Raw genomic sequence first — 19,836 nt, 5'->3', positions numbered from 1 at the left:
TTGTGTCACTGTCCAAATACTTATGGACCCAACTGTATATGACTTCTGATGGCAACTGGTTACACAAAAACTAAATTTGGGATTTCACAGTGACAAGGATGAATACATACAATCACTACTTTTGCATTTTTATTTGTAAATATTTATGCAGAGCACTGTATATGACATTTATATGAAATTTAGCAAATCTGTTCTGGTTACATTTACAGTAGTGTATTTGCCTTTTTGATTTTACAGTATAGAGTTCAAAATTCTATCCTTGCTCAAGCAGCAGCATTTTACAGAAAGGGCGGTGTGGGGGATTTGGGGTGGGGGTGGGTGAGGGGGATTTACAGGTCTGGTTTTATATTATAGTGACAATCAAATGTCCTCACAAGCTTAGGAATATCTGACAGTTTTGACCTTGTGGCTACTCCACACAAGGAAACTGCAGCTTTTATTTATTAAAAAAAAAAAAGACGAAGAAGAAGCAAATGGTTTCCTTTTGGTTATTAAGGTTAGGGTTAGGTGTAGGCATAGCAGTGAATTAATAATTATGTCAGTGGAAGGTCCTCACAAGGATAGTAAAACAAAAAAAAAAAGTATGATTGATACAAAGAGAAAGGAATGGAAATCAAGGATAGAAAATTAGATTCCTTTGCACAGGAAAAGCAATTAGATTTCCAGGATGGGGGCAGCATGACGCTGTGCGTGAGTGTGTGTGTGTGAGTGTGTGTGTGTGTGTGTGTAAGAATGTTAGAGTGAGAGAGATGCAGCAGCAGAAGACTGGCGGCTGTTTGGATGCGCAGAAGCAGCAGAGAAGAGAGGATAGCTCAGCTGTCTCCAGTCTCCAGCATCCTGAGAGGGAAACCACGGCACGGGCAGCACAGGCATCCTGCACCTCCTGCATATTTTCCTTTCCTTCCACACTCACTCATACACATGCATTCTTATCTGGACCAAACAAGGTGGGTCATATCTTTCATTTCTCTGACTAATAAAAATCTAAAGACAGTTCTCATTCACTATTTTCAGTGATTATTGACATGGACTTATTGCATAATGGATTTATGTATGTCTATATGCTAATGTATGCTGTAAAGACAGACTTAAAGATAAAAAAGAGACAGGCTATTAATTAATTGATTATTAATTAACTAAGAATACACAGCAGAAACACACAAGTTTCTTTTATTATTACTATTTTATGTTTGATTATTTTCTTTCCAAGCAACAATTATTTCATCTTTATTACAATGGACAAAGTTGTTAGAAGAACATCAATGCGCATCAGTCATCTCCATCGCACTGCGTCCTACTGACAGGCATGAAATGAAAACATATATAGTTTATATCTTTGCTTTCTAGGGGTATAAAATATCAAGACAATACTAGAGCTATATTTCTGTTCTATTTCTATAGCTGTTGTTTGTGCTGTGTTGTTTTTCTTTTTTAAAGGCAGTATTCTATGTTTCTCATTTAAAAATCCATATAAAGATTCATATCTCAGGAATACTTGTTTGTCTTTGTTTGGATTTGATTGAATTGCCTGATACTTGGACAGAACAGCAGGTGCGTTTATTTCAGCACTCGCCTTTAACAACAAGTGATTTCAGCCGCCTGCATGTTTTTGTCTAAGAAGCATCAGTATTGAATGCTAATGAGAGCTCTTAAGAAAGTGTATAATGAGAGCCAGGTGGTCTTTACATTTGTATGCTAAAGTTGCTGAAGAGAAATTTTCTCTCAACTGAATGAAGTGATTTTTGTAGCCAATTTTTATCAAGCTTTTTTGTTGTTCTTTCCAACAACTTTAACTACTGATCTTATTCCCCGCACAAAGATTATCATATGGTTACAATCACTAGTTATTTGTAACTATATGACTTGTTAATAGACTTGTTAATACCATAATAGACTTGTTTTATGCCTTTTTTCCAGGTGTCTTTAAGCTGGCAGGGGAAGCTGATTAACATTTATACATATTTTTGAAATAATATGCGTAAAATCTTTTGTTTGCTTTGTGCCAGTTGATAATACTACACTTACAAAACAGAAACCTCATTAAAGTTTTTTAAGATAACTTACACACTGACCAAATTAATAAAATACATGTATGAATGTCCCCATAAATTATGGAAGGTAAATCAAGATATTCAGCATATAGCAAGCAAAGCATAAGTAATTTCATATATATTTTAATAAACGATGTCCTGATCCCATTTGTTTATTTTCAGTCTGATACCCATCTTCTAAACTGTATGAAACATCAGGTGGGAATTGGTATGATTTTAACACAATCTCCATTGGTTAAGGTAATAATACTTACTACCGGATTGGTGCATGAATCATTTTTATTCCACATCAATTCAGAAAACATAATATAGTAACTTGATTTAAGATGATGTAGAATTGTTGAATATGGTTTTGTGGGGCATACAGGCCCAAATATAACCTTTAAAGTGTATAAATAGCTGAGAGAGAGAGAGAGAGACAGAGAGAGAGAGAAGAAAATGCGAATGTAAGGACCACAATGTCCACTTCTGCAGAGAAACCAATCTGATGTCTTCTTTATGTTCAATAAGGCTGAAAGACGATGGAATTTGAATGCCATCAGGTACCTGATGTAATCATACAAGGTTTTAAACTATGCTCTTTACACGTAAGCTCTTTCTTTAATTTAAGGGTTTCAAGTCCTGTTGCACTGAGCATGTGTGTATAAATAAAACATGATATTCTTTACGTAAATAATTTATCCATTTTTTATTTCACCAAACACAAGACCCACCTAATTAGCAGCGTCAAGTGTGGTGGATTACGGGCAGCATTAAATGTGGTGGATTATGTTTGTTCATAGCATCAAGACCTCATGATATTACCACAAGGTGGAGTACAGTTTCATTATACACTTGTAAAAAAAAAAAAGTTTCCTGAAGACATACTCATAGTTCACACAACTCACAGTGCAGCATCTTTTTCAACAAATATTCGCCTTCCTTAGCTGGATTTTAACTTTACAGACACAAAAAGCAATTTTTAAAGATTTTGAAAAGTTTTTAAAGAATGTCAAAACGTCACTGGAATCTGTAAGTAAGAGGAAGCATATGTAATGCCTCACAAAGAGTTGGAATCAGACAAAGACAATATGGAGCCCTTGTGAAATGAAAATTAGAAGCAGAAATCAAGAATAACACTGTAATAATGTCAGAGGCATGTCTAGGAGTTGTATCTTCATTCGTTCATTCTTTGTTCATTCACTGCTTTATCCTGGTCAGGGTTACAGTAGACACACACACACACACACACACACACACATTCACAACTAGGGGCAGTTTTAGCATAGCCAACCCAGACAGAAACTCGAGCTCAGGATTGAACCTTGAAGCTATGAGGCTGAAACACAGGGAAAAAAAAGACTTCTCATCTTATCAACTGAACATATTTTGAATATAGTCAGATTTATCCACAATCAACTAAACATAAGATTATTCAACCTTTTTTTTTCAAGCTTGACATTGTTTTGTTCATTTGATAGATAATCTTGCTAATTAAGCATTTATTACTAGAAAGAAGCAAAATGATCTGCCAATATCATAAGAAAATCTAAACCTTGGCATTAGTAAAATGTCTAGAAATGGGTTAAATAGTCTTTTAACCTATAATAGGAGATAGTAGATAAATATGACTATATTCAAGATATCTTCACTTGCAAAGATGTCTTTTTCTTTCTTTTTTTTGCAGTAAAGCTAGCAATAGGAGTTCTAATGAGCCCTAAAAATAGAGAGTGTAATAATGAGTACCAGGAAAGGGCTAATCAATCAAGACAGGAAGAGAATAATCTTAGAGTGTATACCACAAGTGTTCATTCGAACAAGTAATGGCCGTTGAAAAAGCATAGTGAACGTTGGGGTTGTAACCAAATACAAATACATTATTCAAAATGAACAGATCATGGGTTCTAAACAGTTACCAATACAGATATGATACAATTATGATATGATACAATTTTTTCCCTTATCTTTAGTAACCGATACAGATACAGATACAGATAGAGCCATTGTGTTACACCCCTAGTGTCCATAGATCCTAGGTCAAAAAGAAGAGACACTAGAATGGTAAAGGTCATGACACTATTGTAGCATACTCAGTATCAGCTGATAGCTAATTAACCATTAACAAATATTACAAAATATATGTTTACACTATATTTGATTACACACTCATAATGTTGTATCTGTAAATTAACCTGATGTATGCTGGTATTTGTCACTGCTTAAATTAACATATGCTCACTTTGCATTATGGGAATTCACAGAGCCACTCAGCCATCAAGCCTACACACTGTGAACACTCGAAAAATAATGAGGGTCCAGAAAATTCCATGCGTTCTCTAATTTAAGCCTCATAATATTCTAGTAAGCATAGTTCAAAGCTTGTCACCAACAACTAGTCGCAGCCACAGACTGACTCCATTCTGCTCTTTAAGCTATCTTTCTGACAAGTGTGGGAAATGCATCCATAAAATATGACAACAGAATGATATTATTCCAGTGAAAGCTACTGTAAAGGGACGTGATAGGCATACAAAAGCAGAACCGATTTCATTTTAATGTTCTTTCCAGAAAGTTTCATTTACAGAGAGTGCCATATGTCAAATAGTGTTAAGCGAATAAATAATATGGTAACACTAGCTGTCACTAACTGCCACTCGCTCTCTCTCGCTCTCTCTCTCTCTCTCTCTCACACACACACACACACACACACACACACACACACACACACACGCAAAAGCCTGTCCAGCATTGGGTACTGGGGCACTGAATTAAAAAAATGTTTCTTCTTCTATTTATTAAAATATTTTTTATGTTAATTTCTGAATAGTTGCACTGTAGCTGTTATAGGCTCCAGCTTTGAATTCCAGTATCAGAAAATCGTTTTGCCAGATGCTTTTTATTGATCATTGTGAACTTCCACTTAGCATCAGCTTTGGAGTCAGTAAGCAAAAAGCAACATAATATTAGAACACTAGAAAAGAAAGGCGAATAATTTGGATGTTGGAAAAATCATCAATCTGTATTGTCTTGAAAAAGACAACCATAAAAGACACATTTCATGGTTGCAAATTTGTATGAATTAGCATGGACCAACTTGCATGAAAAGACATACTGAAGATAAGTTAGGGTTTAAAACTTTTCTTACAAATTTATTTGCATGAAATAAGGCATTTGTTAATTCCTATGAATTTTACTTAAGAGCAGGTTGATACAGCAAAAAAAGATTCTTGGGTTATGTCCAATCGTTATGCTATTATTCTTGTTGAATTCTCTTCTTTAGGCATCCAAATTGTCATTCTTTCTTAGGTAATACTCAAGCCAGACATAAAAGACAAGAGCAAAGCCTAAAACTAGAAACACGTCTGTTATGTGTGTTCAGTCAATGCACCTGGATCTCTAAACAATAAAAAACCAACAAATACTCATACTTTCATGTAAAATGGGGAGTCTGGATACAAAAGTAAATAGTAAATAGAATAATACATTTAAAACATTCAAAATAATGCCCAACAAAGTAAAATGTTACATATATTTATTTATTTTAAAATGTCATGTATTTGTACTGTGCAAGCCAGTGCTCACAGAGTACCATAAGCCTTGGAGTATTTAATGCATATAATAATGTTTATGGCATGAAATGAGACTCGTAATGTCCTAATGCTACAGTTAGATTTTTAAATTGCTTTTCTTTGATTCCGGAAATAGTCACCCGGTGTGTGCTGATTGACCAAAAAGACTCGACATGCTCTTGCGATTTGAGAATTATAAGGTTCTGAATAAAGACTATATGAATGTCAGATATACGTAATTGTATGATAATAAGGTCACTTACTGCTGCAGTAATATCCATGCTTGGAAATTGAAGAATGGAAAGAGAAGTGTGAGCGATTGATTGTGGTGTAGGTTCCTCACAAAAGGTCCTGCAATTGTGAGAAAGTTGTGCTGTTACTTTTGTTGGGGCACTCATATTTGTCAAGTCTTTTTTACTACTGCTGCTATTGCAGCATTGATACACTCATTAGCGTATTCTGTGTTACTACTTGTACTAGTACTCCTGAGGTTTTACGTAAGCAGCACATTGGCACAGTGTCTATGGTCACTGGTTCAATCCTGAGTTCAAAGTTTCACACCATGTCCTCACCATATCCGTGTAGGTTTCCTCCAGGTTGCCTGGCTTCCTCCAACCTCCCAAAAACATAAATGAGATTTGAAGCCTACCAAACATATTGAACTATAATACAGTTGGTGCCATTTTGATCCTTTATGAAAGTTGAGAGCAGCCCAGTGTTCAATATTGGAAGAGGGAACCTTCTTACCTGCTGTGATTTTATTTATTTATTTATCTTACCTTTACATCATTCATTAAAAATTAGTGCATTATTGCTGGATAACATGCTCTCTGAAAGGAGTCACCCAAACGAAACATCATCCTCTAGCCAGGAAACCAAGGCCAAGGCAGATAAGCTCAGGTGATATCCCTGATTCTGACATGTATTAAAATAAACCTGCTGTGAGATTAAGTCTTTCCAGCATAATTCTAGTATAAACACTAACAACTGAAATTAATTACACCCAGTGAAAACCTTCTGCTTGGAATAACAGGTAAATGGGTTGTATGGATTTCAAAGTCAGATGTTCTTTCTCTCCTACGTCTTCATTATTTTCCCCAGAAGGTAAAAAATAAACACTTCATTCATTTGAATACCCATTAGCCATGGAATATGATACTCTATTTCACCCATTAATGCACTGCTCTTGTAGCACTGTCATCAGTATCTGCTCAGAGAAAAAGTACTCCAGGAGCCTTTACTTCATAAGTGAGACGAGTGATGGAGTTCCCATTCCCTTGTGGAGCCATTCTTGTTTTTATTTTACTCTCTCTCTCTCTCTCGTTCACTCCCCTTCTCTCGCTTTCATCACTGATGCATTACTGGGCTGTTATTTGCTTTAATTTCATGTGTGAGACTGTGCAGCTGGAGTTTACTCTTTCACTCTCCACTTCCAATCACTTCTTGCTTGCTTTCTTTCTTGCTTGCTTCTATTTTTACTTCCAATTTCTCTGCCTCTGTCCAGGCAAACCTTTTGTCTCTACTGCTCTACAGCTACAGTCTCTAAGGCATTGCTCCTCTCAGTCAGTAATTTCCCAGGTTCAACCAGTTGTGTCTTCATGGTGTTCATTTCCACTTTGTGGGACAAACTGCTCATGGCAGATTATATATACTGTATACATTAGCACACACTTATTGGCCACTTTAATAGGAATACCTGTACCCTTGTAATTCATGCAATTATCCAGTCAGGCTTTTATGTGGCAGCAGCACAATGCATAAAAAACATCACATGGACTTTTTCCCAATCTTCAACTACCCAGTTTCTGTCCCAGAGTCTGTGCCCAGTGTATCCTCAGATTCCTGTTCTTGGCTGACAGGAGTGGAAACCAACATGGTCTTCTGCTGTTATAGCTCATCCACCTCAGGTTTTGATGTGTTGTGTGTTCTGAGATGCTTTTCTGCTCACCACGGTTGTAAAGAGTGCTAATGCTTGAACCAGTCTCCTCTGACCTCTCTCATCAATAAGGCATTTCCACTCACAGAACTGCCACTCACTGGATGTTTTCTGTTTTCTAGAGACTGTTGTGAATGAAAATCTCAGGAGATCAACAGTTTCTGAAATAAACCAGTCCAGACCAGTAATTGCATGTACAGTGAAGACTTTTTTGTCAGGTCTATTTTTCCCTTACTTGCTTATTTGAAAATACATATGAATAAAATATTAGTTCAATAAAAATATTATTTCTGAATTATGTTCTCAACGTGTATGAACAGTCACTGAATTATCCATAATCCAATAATCTAATTAAAAAGTCTTCACACAACAGGCAGGTTGTATTTTTTAATTCGAGCTGCTATTATATTAACAACACATCTATTTCAAACCTATAGTACAAACTTACTCAAGGTCTGCAGGGACCAGTGAGACCAATGACTGGTCCTTGTCCAAGAATATTTGACATATGTGGTTAAGGCTATGCATTTTCTATCACAAAAAGTGAAACTACTTCATTTACCTATGCATACAGACAACGCCTGTTCATTCCTTTCTGCTAGCTGTGATGTAGCGTAGTCAGATGAAACTAAAAAAGCTAGTTATGCTAGCTACCACTACAGTCTAAAGCTCTGAATCACCAAGCCTATGTTGAAGAACTAGTGCAAACCATGGCTAGCTGGGTGGCCTTATTCGCCTTATGTCTTCTGTAAAACATAGCACTCAAACACGTCATAAAGAATACTGATGAACAGCACCTTCATGAAGAAGCACAGTAGTATTTATTTGATTTTATTTGAATTGCATCTGCCTATTTGACTTTATTTTACATATTAACCATTTCATATGAATTATTTTCCTTTTTTCTCTTCTTTTTTTAATTTTTCATGCAAATTTGTGATAAATCATCAAAATAAAAATCGATTTTGGTTCAGATTCCTAATGCATAGGATCAAACATTTCTAAAGTGCTTTTTTGATATCACTGCTGGTTATCTAACTTAACCAAGAACTTTTAATGTCTGTTGGTTGGGCCAGGACCAGGGGTCCGAGAGAGCAAAATCTGGGTGGGAGAGATGGTATTATTCTTTCCCTTATCGTTGATTAGCATGAGACTAACCTATAGTAAGCTTGTGTATGTGGAAGATGGCAGTTAGTGCTTTCATCTGAGTGTATCCCGCTGCCCTGTGCTGTAGTATGAGAAGCAGTTTGAAATATGCAGTGGCTGGTTTCATCTCTCTTGGAGGAAGCATATGCTAGCCTTCATCTTAGTACCATCTTGCAATAGGGGAGAGCTAACTAAAGGGTGGGAATTGGCAAAATTGGAAAAAAGTTATTTTTTTATTGAATGGGTGTAACATTAGGACACATTGCAATGAGATATATTAAAATAAGTTGATATAATGAAAGTAAATGGCTGAGCTCTACAGCTGTTGTGAGCTGACGTCAGGTAAAGATATAAACAAACAAGAAAAACATTAAGAGGCTTGATATGTCAGTGATAAGGAAATTTTCAAACGTTCAGTACATATAAGCTATATTTCACCTTTCTTTGTCACAAAAAAAAAATCTGGCATATCAGAGGATGTGGAACATTTTACTGACTCTCCTCTCAAAGCTCTGCTCACAACACCAGACCTTAGAAATGAGCTGTGATTAGCCACTACCCCAGACTGATGTAAATGCAAATACAACCTATTGACATTCTAGTCACGGATGTAATTAGGTTTGCGTTTTTTCTAATAACCCTCTATTTGCTATTTTTGTGGGCCTCATTGACAGACATAAGGAGTGGGAGTGGTGGGCTAGTCAGTTGTTCTCATCTGCTTTCTTGGATCAAATTCTCATTTAGCAAACTTTTTTTTTTTCATGTCTTCCCTCTGCAGCATGTTTGCTCCTTGTAAGCACAGAAATTGGTGTCAGAGGTGTTTCTGTGTTGTGAATGTGGTAATTTTACAGGCGGATGGCTGAGTACACAAGGGCAGAGTGTGTGGCAGATATAAAAATGCATGTCTGAAAGACACATCATGCCTCTGCTGTCTTTTTCATTCTCTCTCAGCTCCACATAAATTGCTATACATGAACACATTGTTTGAACACACTGCATATATTGTATAATATCCAGTACACAATAATGACCAAAAGATCCCTAAACTTACTCTTTGTTTCTTTGTGGATCTTACAGATGGTGCATATGGACTAGTGCAATACATAAGGGGACAAACATAAGAATTACAGACATGTGATTATCATTCCTGTGGATCCTGTGCCAATTTTTCCATCATGTGATCAGAGACACAAGTGCATACTTCATCATGTGATTGGATACAAGGCTGCAGCAAGGACAACGATTCTCAACGAGGGATTTTTTTCTGGAGGCAGGATCATATTGTCAAGAGGGTAGCCTCATAATACTACGATTTTCCAGCCCTATTTTCATATAAATAGTCGGAATGTGCTCTCATTGCCAAGTCTGAGTGTTTGAGAGCCTCTCACTGAGCCTAGCCCACCAACACCTGCAACACTCTCATATATGCGCAAAGGTTTATTTATCAATGAACAAAGAATGTTCAAGCTGGAAATTCCACACATGGAACCATTTAGTCAGAGGATCCCAACTTGCTACATGGTCCATTGCCAAAAAGTTCCAAAAATTGATTTTCCTGATGTGCTTGAAACAAATTCAAGTGATTTAAAGAGTAAAACCCAAAGATTGTTGTTTTAACTTTCCCCAGTCAAGGACAGTTTTTTTGGATGAAGGATTAAATAAACACCATGTTTAAACCTCAACACTGTTACTTTTAAAACAAAGGTACTTTTTAATAAAGTGTATCAAACGAAAGTGTATTAAAAGGTTTATAAGGACAATACCACGGAATGCTAGCTTGAGTGAACTTGGTTTACCAAAATAAGAATAAAATGGCTGAAGCTACAGAATATAATGGCACTGAAAACATGCTTTCTTCCACTGACCATCCCTTCAATTTCACCACTGAATATGAGGATTTTCAGTCAGAGTCCAATGCTAGCAAGATCATCATCCCTTCTATCTACGCCCTAGTCTGCTGTGTGGGCATCATAGGAAATGGCATGGTTATATACGTCATCCTCAAGTATGCCAAGATGAAAACAGCGACCAATATTTACATTTTGAACCTTGCAATTGCTGATGAACTCTTCATGTTGAGCGTTCCATTTCTGGCCACATCAGCTGCGGTGCGTCACTGGCCGTTTGGATCGCTGATGTGTCGGCTGGTCCTTAGCGTGGACGGCATCAACATGTTCACCAGCATTTTCTGCTTGACTGTGCTCAGCGTGGACCGCTATATTGCAGTGGTGCACCCCATCAAGGCAGCCCGCTACCGCCGACCTACTGTCGCCAAAGTGGTTAACGTCTGCGTGTGGGGACTTTCACTTCTTGTCATCTTGCCCATCATTATCTTTGCAGACACTGTTCCAGCGCAGGATGGAGGGGTAGACTGCAACTTTCTGTGGCCTGAGTCCTCATGGTCAGAAGCATTTGTGGTCTATACCTTCTTGCTGGGCTTCTTGCTTCCCGTGGCAGCTATCTGCCTATGCTACTGCTTGATTGTGGTGCGTATGCGAGCAGTAGGCCTCAAGGCAGGATGGATGCAGCGGCGGCGCTCCGAGAAGAAGATCACTCGCATGGTGCTACTGGTGGTCGCTGTCTTCGTCCTTTGCTGGATGCCCTTTTACATAGTGCAGCTTGTGAGTGTGTTCTGCCAGCCACCAGACCCCATGGTGACTCAGCTGTTTCTCATTCTAAGCTATGCTAACAGTGGTGCTAATCCTATACTGTATGGATTTGTATCTGACAACTTCCGGCGCTCCTTCCAAAGAATTGTCTGCTTCCGCTGGTTGGAGAATGGACCAGATGCAGAGCAGGTGGACTACTATGCTGTGGCCCTCCGGCGACAAACAACATGTGGTCCACAGGACTTCCCTAAAGAGTGCTGCTTAGCCTCTGATATGGTGTTTCGCAACGGAACATGTACCTCTCGTACAACTACCCTGTAAGCTTTTCTCTGACTTTTCTCAAAAGCAAACAAAAAAAATTCATGTTTTCATATGTAAAAAGGAACAATTTTAACTGTACTATAAGTACTTAAAATCACTTGATATTTAAATTATTCATTATATGTGCTGCTAACTGATTGAAATTTTTTTTCTTTTGTATAGGCTTCCTGACAAAGCTTAATTATGATTATATAAAAAGTCTTGTTCTTAGTTGTAGGTATTCAGTAAGTATCTGTGTCATGAATATAACATTAAATGTGTTGAATTAAAGTTAACCAGGTGTAGTATAATTGCTTTAGCACAGCATTACTATGACAAGATGGGGTTAGCCATATCCACGTTGCTGTTCTTGATTAAATCATTCTTTCTCATAGTCATGTTTGTACAAGTCATGTGTCGTAGGCCCATAATGTTTATAATTATGTATTAAAATGAGAACTGTTTAAGTTTGTGGATGTATGAATTTGAATTTCAGCTAGATCTTTGGATTATTTATCTCCTGAAGTCAAATATGAATGTTCTTCATTCTATATAATATTTTAAATATTGGATGTGTGTAAAGCATAATTAATCAGCATGTTCTCTACATATGTGAGTATCTCTCTTGCTTGATTCACAGTTACCATATCTGTATCATAAGTCTTTCCCCTTACACTAGAGAAAAATGTCATTGTTCTAAGAAAGAGCTGTTATAACTCTCCCGGTGCTTATGGTCCCTCACTCCCTGATGTTGCGTTGTTGCGCCTGTTTGTCTCACACATCATTTTCAAGATCATCAAAAATCCAGAGTAATGGATGAAAAAATGACTAGTATCCCAAAGGTAAAAGTAACAAATCAGAAGAAAAATAAAGATGTGGTTTTTCAACTGACATGTGAAAACAAGGCATGATGGTTAAAAAAAAAATCACACCCAAGAGACACCTCTTTCATTCTTCTGGATCTGGGAATTTTGGGTAACACATAACACTCACTACTGAAGATCACATGTACTATGTTATTTGTATGTTTTTGTTTTTCATAATTCTGTAAACCTCCTTTTCCTGAACAACACAGTCAACTCAGGAACTATGTATGTTTTATGCCAAATTGCAAAATCGAGCTTAGACATTTCAAGTAATTTCCAATGTACAGCATGTTAGTTTTATGGTCTGGACAGTTTCTTAACATACTTTAAATTGTTTCCAAAGAATAGAGCCTTGGAGATATGAATTTAGGAAATGCTGCCCAGGATATCTCTCTGAAGAACTGACAACAGCATTTGTCAGCATTTGTCAGCATTTGACTAAAAAAGGGCAGGGAGACACATATAACATATCACATCTCACTCAACAGTATAAATCTAAAGAGCTCACATACTGTACATTTCTCCATCTATTGTCTTAAGACAAGCACATGTGCCAAACGTTCTGGCCTTGATTTACTAAAACTTGAAAATGCCTGCAAAAAACATGCAAAATCTTTCTCATGCTATGTGATTTATTGAGAGTGATAGAGACTCGGAGAATGACATTTGCATGAACAAATGAATACTATCAAAGAGCCAGTATTAAATTTTGCAGAAGACCATTTCCAGGGAAACAACAAACCAAACAGGAAATAAGCTCATATTCTCACGTGCTGAGGGGGCACAGACCTGTGTGCTTTGTTCACTAAGTGGTGCTATAAAATTATAATTTATCAACAGATTAGCCTAAGCATGATTCTTTTCCCTGTAAGTCCTTAAAGAATAATAAGGTCAATATATTGGATTATGAATTTTTAAAAAATGTCAATTTCAAAGGCTTTTTGCTATTCATCCTAGAAAATTGTATGTTTTTTTTTTTTTTTTTTTTTTTTTTACAGAATTTACAGTAATGTCATATAAAATTTGATTTTTGAATGCATTCACCACTAATATATTAATGTGTCCTTTTCCAGATAATCAAGAAATATTTTAGGGATATATACAGTATATCAGGGGTGGGGTAGATCATTGTTGTTCCTCTTTCGGCTGCTCCCGTTAGGGGTCGCCACAGCAGATCATTGGTCCGCATATTTGATTTGGCACAGGTTTTATGCCGGATGCCCTTCCTGACACAACCCTCCCCAATTTTATCTAGGCTTGGGACCAGCACTGAGAGCACACTGTTGCACGCAACCTTAGTGGCTGGGGTTGGGTCCCTGGCCGGGAATCGAACCCGGGCCACAGCGGTGTGAGCGCCGTGGCCTAACCACTATTCCTCCAGGGATAGATAGAGGTAGATGGGATAGATATATAGGGGTAGATGGGATAGATAGATAGGGGTAGATAGGTAAGAAGAGCACTATTTACAAAGAGCTTGGACCCCATTAATAATAGCTCTATTTAGAACTATTATTTTTAATAGCAATCAGTTAGTCTTTTAACTAATAGTATGATTTAGACATCTCTGTTACATTTATATTCAATTCAGATAAAAGAGTTAACGAAACAATATAACAAAACACTATCACGCTACTTCTCTGGTGCAAGACAAAGACAGTAGACAAAGGACATACAATAGATGCATAGAAAGTGAATACAAGATATGTGCAATGAACAGTAACTGTACATCAAACATATTTGTGTTCCTATGTGTGAGACTCTGTTTAGAGTGATATTAACTTCACATGATTCACGTGATAAAACTATACTTTTATTATTGGGGCGTAATCAATACAGCTATCACTGGATTCCATGATTATTATAATCAGTACGTATCTTGTTTTTCTACTAGCTAAATATCATATTAACAAGTGCACATTTTCTTTTTCCAAATTAACTGAAGCAATATAAAGCCAAACACAGTAAATGTGCACTAAAGCGTTTTATTCCCCCACTATTTTTTTTACAGTTTTATTTCTGTGGTTTAAAGCCAGAAACATGACTAAATATAATATTTATGCTTTATTCTGCAGTTTAGGCCCATAATCTAAATAGCACATGAGCTATATTTCAGGCTGTAGTCCTACTGTTGCAGTGCATGCTCTGGTGTTAGGTAAAATTCCAACTTCAGGACAGTTCTAAGTGAAAATCAAACTTTATGTGATCACATACAGTTATATGCATGTTTATAAGAGTCTGACCAGAATACAGAATATTTGGATGTCACCATGACACCCACCCAGAAAAGCGGAAGGAAAATGAATGAATGAATGAATGAATATCTATTAACTTAGTCCAAGAAGGCACATAAGCACTACATGCTCCACATATGGCCTTCAAAGACAGATAAACATAAGGTTTGACTAAATCATCACTGTCATTACATGTAGCATTCAGTAGATCATCACTATATCATTTCCCTTTAAGTATGATGGAAGACAATAGGACAGAGCTTTTTTTTTTTTTTTTAGATTTTATATATACATAAATATACATAGGTTTTTAGATGTAGATTTTATGTCTTAGGAAAAGATAAGGCAATTCTTACTTCTTACAATTTGTCTTGTGAGAGTTTTTACAAATTTGAAATCAGGAGACCATGTTGGAATTTTATTTAATGAACAACACAGCTTAAATATTGTTTCATCAAGGGAACATCTAAGATGCTAAAGACTTCCTGGTTCTTAAGAAGTAGAAAGATGCATCCATGATTTATAGGGGAGGGGTGCCGGGGTTACCATATGTCCCACTGGTTTTAATAAAAACCGACTTAACAAGAAGAAAGACAAATTGCCGCCCATAGGAAGACACAAATCAAGCACACATGTTGCACTCAGTGCGGCCATAAAGGCAAGGAAAAAGATTCTCAGACTATTACAATTTAAATGGGGAAAAAATAATTCCATGAATTACTGAATTAATGTTTCACCGACCATTATTTTTTTCAGCTGAGAGCGATTTGTGACAGCATGTATACATTTTATTCATTCTTTTTTACAATACACTTCTTTTAACAATAATAGTGTTTTTAATTGAAAATGAAACAATGTTATAAGAACTGGACTGAAATTTATGCAACATTAATAGTTTAAAATGCATACACAATGCTAGGAAGCAGTATAGTCAAATATTACTTTAGAAATCCATTAACATGTACCTCTCTTCACTCCTTCAACTCACTGCATTGCAAGAGTTAAAGCTCCTATAAGAGTTAATGAATTTTTAATAACCTGCATGGCTTATATTCTAGCTGCTATGCCATATCAGCACAAATATTGCTGTTTAAATTATTTGTACAGTTCATTAGTGGGTTTGAGCATTAAAACTATTAAATCTTAAACTATTCATATGTATTCATCCAACTCATAGAACTCAAAACATAATATGAGGGTATATTACTGCATAAACTGATAAATCAGCGAACATGTTTAATATGTTACAATATATTTTGAATCCATTTATTTCTGTAAAGCTGCTTTGTGACAATGTCCATTGTTAAAAATGCTATACAAATAAAATTGAATTGAATTGAATTGAATATGATGACTTATGCATGAACATTTATGCTTTAGGCCTTTAGTGGACTCTGTGTCCATCTCTGCCTCTGTTATTTGTCATTGGTTCTATTTTCTTTCATTCTGGACCTCCAGGACAGTTTCCTTTGGAACTAGTGGAGTTTTTCCCATTTTTTTTTTCATTTCCTTGCCAAGTAACAGCAAACAGCAAAGACATCACCCTGTGACCATGACGTCAGGTGCGCAGCCTCAAGTTCTGCACAATGCCAAGCTCATCCTCTCCTTTAAGATGCTGACTATAACACTAATCCTTTGGTATTGTAATTGTTAAAATCTGCATTGTCAATGAGAGTGAGTTGGGGCTCACCAAGATGAGAGTATTTCTAATATCTGACTTAATACTAATTTTGTCATGATTAACTATGTTGCCAGTGGCCAGTATTAATGACAGTGTGTAGCAGCATGGATACTGTGGTGTAATTTAGAGACGCAGTGTAATTTAGAGACGAATCTTACAGAACCTTATAAAATCCATAAATGTAGAGCTTGTTTGAACTGTTGAAATTTTGTCAACTTTCCCAACCTTTGTGTCTGGGAAGGATGGTGGGTTATTTGTTCTGCCAAGCCCCGAAGTTGGACACGGAACACAGTCAATGCCCAAACTGGGACCTGAACATCTGTGGCAGGCACTTACAGAACCCTGCCCTACCTGCAGCATACTGCCATTAACAACACACTTAATATGCCTCAAAGGGTATGTAAATACCTTCCATTCGCCTCATTCCTCTATCGCTGCACCAATGCAGCAAGGAGTATAGAAACCATTTTATACAGAGTCGCACATTGCAGTGGCAGGAACAAAAAGCTCTGCTGAGCAGTTTCATAAAACAGGAGAGAATGCCTTGACTTTGTTGGAAAGCAGATTAGAGAAGCTGGCAGCTGGCAAGGGCCAAATAAATGAGCTGTCAGCAAAAATGCAACAGCACATTGAAGTCCAGTGCTTGAGGGAGACTGGTACAGCCATCTCACATACAGAGAGAGGCCCTGATGTGCAATCAGTGGCTGCATCCGGTAGAGAAATAGATCTGATTAATAGTACAGAGTGATGAAACTTTCCACAAGCCATGCTGCATGCTGCAACCCCTGGGAGTGACACCATTATACTGGGATGTTTGTACAGGGTCAGACACACTCTGTGAGAATATGAGTGCTCTGTCATTGTTAGTAGGCAAGTGGAAAGTTTTTTTTTTTTTTTTTTAACAATGGTGTGAAACAGTAACCATAAACTCCTTATCTTGCACCATACACAGAGTCTGCAGAGTCAACTAGAAACATCTCTTTTTGGGTCTAAAAGTCTATGTGGCAACAGTGATTCCACACGAGACAGATTGATTTTTTTTTTCACTGGGAGAGTATAAACTGGTCAAAACTTTTCTTAAAGGTGCAGAAAGTCTCTGTCCTTCACACAAAAGCTTGATCCCACAGTAATATCTGGAATTGATACTAAACAGTGTGCTGACCTCTTTATATTCACACCAAAGATGCTGATGCAGCAGTATATCAATAAACCTACCAACCTAACTGTGCTTGCAGGTGAGAGAGTGCGGAACTTTGTCATACTATGTGGAAGTGACTGCCAGCTGATGGGTCTCTGACCTACTGTTTGTGTGCTTTGAGGAGCACCATAAAGGGACGTCACACTCTAAAGACAGGTTAGCCCATTGGGTAATGAAGTGACTGTGCATGCATACCTGAACACAACTCAAGAGGTCTCATCTTCCATTAAATGTCATTAAATGTTAGTTTATCTATGGCTACCTCCTGGGCAGCACTAAGAGAAGTGTCATTTCCAGAAATCTGTGAAGCAGTGTTATGGAGTTCACTGTCTACCTTTGCCAAATTATACAGACTGAATGTTACTTCATTTTGCTCTGCTGTGTGTTCAAGTGATTCTCATCCTCCTACAGAATACATTATTAAGTCTCAGAGCAATTCTTATCCTTAAAAAAGTACAGTATCCACATCATGAGTAATTCCCCTCCTCAATAGAGAGCAGTATCAAAATGTCAAGTAATTCTTATCCTCAATAAAAGAACAGTTTCAGCACAAGCATGATTTTCATCCTCAGTAGTCAACAGTATTAACACCTATAGTGATTCTCTTCCTCACTGTAAAGCTGTGTTAAGACTGAGTGATTCTCAATCTCAATAAAGTGCTGTACTGTATATGCACTATTTAGGCTGAGTGCAGCATCACCAGGGCCACTGAACTCACTCAAGTTCTTTAGAACGGCCAGTGGAGGAGCATGAAGACTTTGCTATTAGTATTTCACAATACTGGATGAGATATCAGAGACCAAAAGCTTTGTTTAGGCTTTTTGTTGTTGCCACGTGTTCTCAGCTTGGGCCCTTTATGAAGCAAAACAATGACGAAAGCATGATAAATCTATATGGTATTATCCATGTACAGAAGTCCTTAAGATGTATTAAATTTATTTATTTATTTATTCATTTTTATGCCAACGCCACTAGGTGGTGGAGCAATTGTTTTGCTCTGAAAAACTGAAAAATGTTTTCAGGCTTTCTGGGCATCTGTTTGTCCATGCATGCATCCATCCATCCATCCAGCCATCATTTTTGGTACTTTGATAAACCCTAAACCAAAATATCCACAATGGAGAAAACGCCAGAGCAAGTGGAATGGGCACATCAGCCATGGCAGATGCCTGACATCAAACTGAACACTTGGACCATCATTTCAGTCAACACAAAGCACATTGTACAAACTGCATTATAACATTTGTGTGTCTGCACATGGTATGTGGGGACTTTCACGATGAATGAGTAACAATAGAAGGGTAATATGGAGAAATGCAGTCCAAACACTCAAAATTGTTTATGAGCTTTTAGCCTCTTTCCCAGCCATCATAACAGTCATCATGCAGTAATGTCAGAAAACAATGCAATCTCATCTGGCAACCGAAAGACCAGAGTTAGTACAAAAATGATTGTTTTTCATTATGACATTCCTGGGGTTTTTTTTTTTTTTTTTTATATATATATACGTTTATAGCCAAATATCAGCCTGGACCATTTAAGAGACTGAAACACACCAATATTTTGCAACACTTTCTTTCACACTGAAATGAAACTTTGTGCCAGATTGATAATTACATTGTTAGTTTTCTTTTATAAAACATTAATTCACCTATCGCGAAATAGTTTCTGGAATTTCATTTCTTATACAGATAGAGACAGCTCTTGTTGACTTTTATTTTTCCTATTAACCTCTTGAGCAGGAGAATATATTTTAGTTGACTGCAACCAATTTGCAACCAAAAAAGTCACAGGTAGAGATATGAATCATTCTGATTGTGAATATTAAATTCTGATTTATGAATATTAAATTCTCACAATCCAGTATCACTCAAAAGATGATGGTTCCTCTCAAGGTTTTTCCTCATGTCGTCTCAGGGAGTTTTTCCTTTCCTGGATTAGTGTAAGTCTGTTTTTGACAATGTCTATTTCTCTGTACAAATAAAATTAAATTTTGAATTGAATTGAACTGTTTTTGCAACTTTAATGAATTTTATTTTTTACAACTTTGTTTTAATTCATTGTTGTTTCATAGGATTTACTTATGCACATACAGTATCTTGGTTATTCTGAAACCTTGACCTTCTTTTGTTTAGCCATTCAACTTTACTTTTGCTGGTGTACTTGAGATCATTGTCCTACTGCATGACCCAGCTTTGGCCAAGCTTCATCTGTCATCTGTAAATGGCCTTAGATCGGCCTCCAGCTTGTTTAGATACTGTTTAAATAGG

General features: G+C 36.9%; 1 protein-coding gene across 1 annotated transcript; it reads left to right on the top strand.

Moving 5' to 3' along the window:
- Positions 1-397: 397 nt before the first annotated feature.
- Positions 398-13,355, top strand: sstr1b (somatostatin receptor 1b). Its single transcript, XM_026936122.3, has 2 exons — positions 398-947; positions 9,759-13,355. The coding sequence occupies exon 2, from the start codon at positions 10,493-10,495 to the stop codon at positions 11,609-11,611; it is 1,119 nt and encodes a 372-aa protein (XP_026791923.2). The 5' UTR covers positions 398-947; positions 9,759-10,492; the 3' UTR covers positions 11,612-13,355.
- Positions 13,356-19,836: the final 6,481 nt, after the last annotated feature.

This window comes from Pangasianodon hypophthalmus, chromosome 4, assembly GCF_027358585.1.
Source record: "Pangasianodon hypophthalmus isolate fPanHyp1 chromosome 4, fPanHyp1.pri, whole genome shotgun sequence".
NCBI lineage: Eukaryota > Metazoa > Chordata > Actinopteri > Siluriformes > Pangasiidae > Pangasianodon > Pangasianodon hypophthalmus.
Note: the sequence above shows the minus strand (reverse complement) of the source record. Positions and strands in the feature narration are given on the sequence as shown.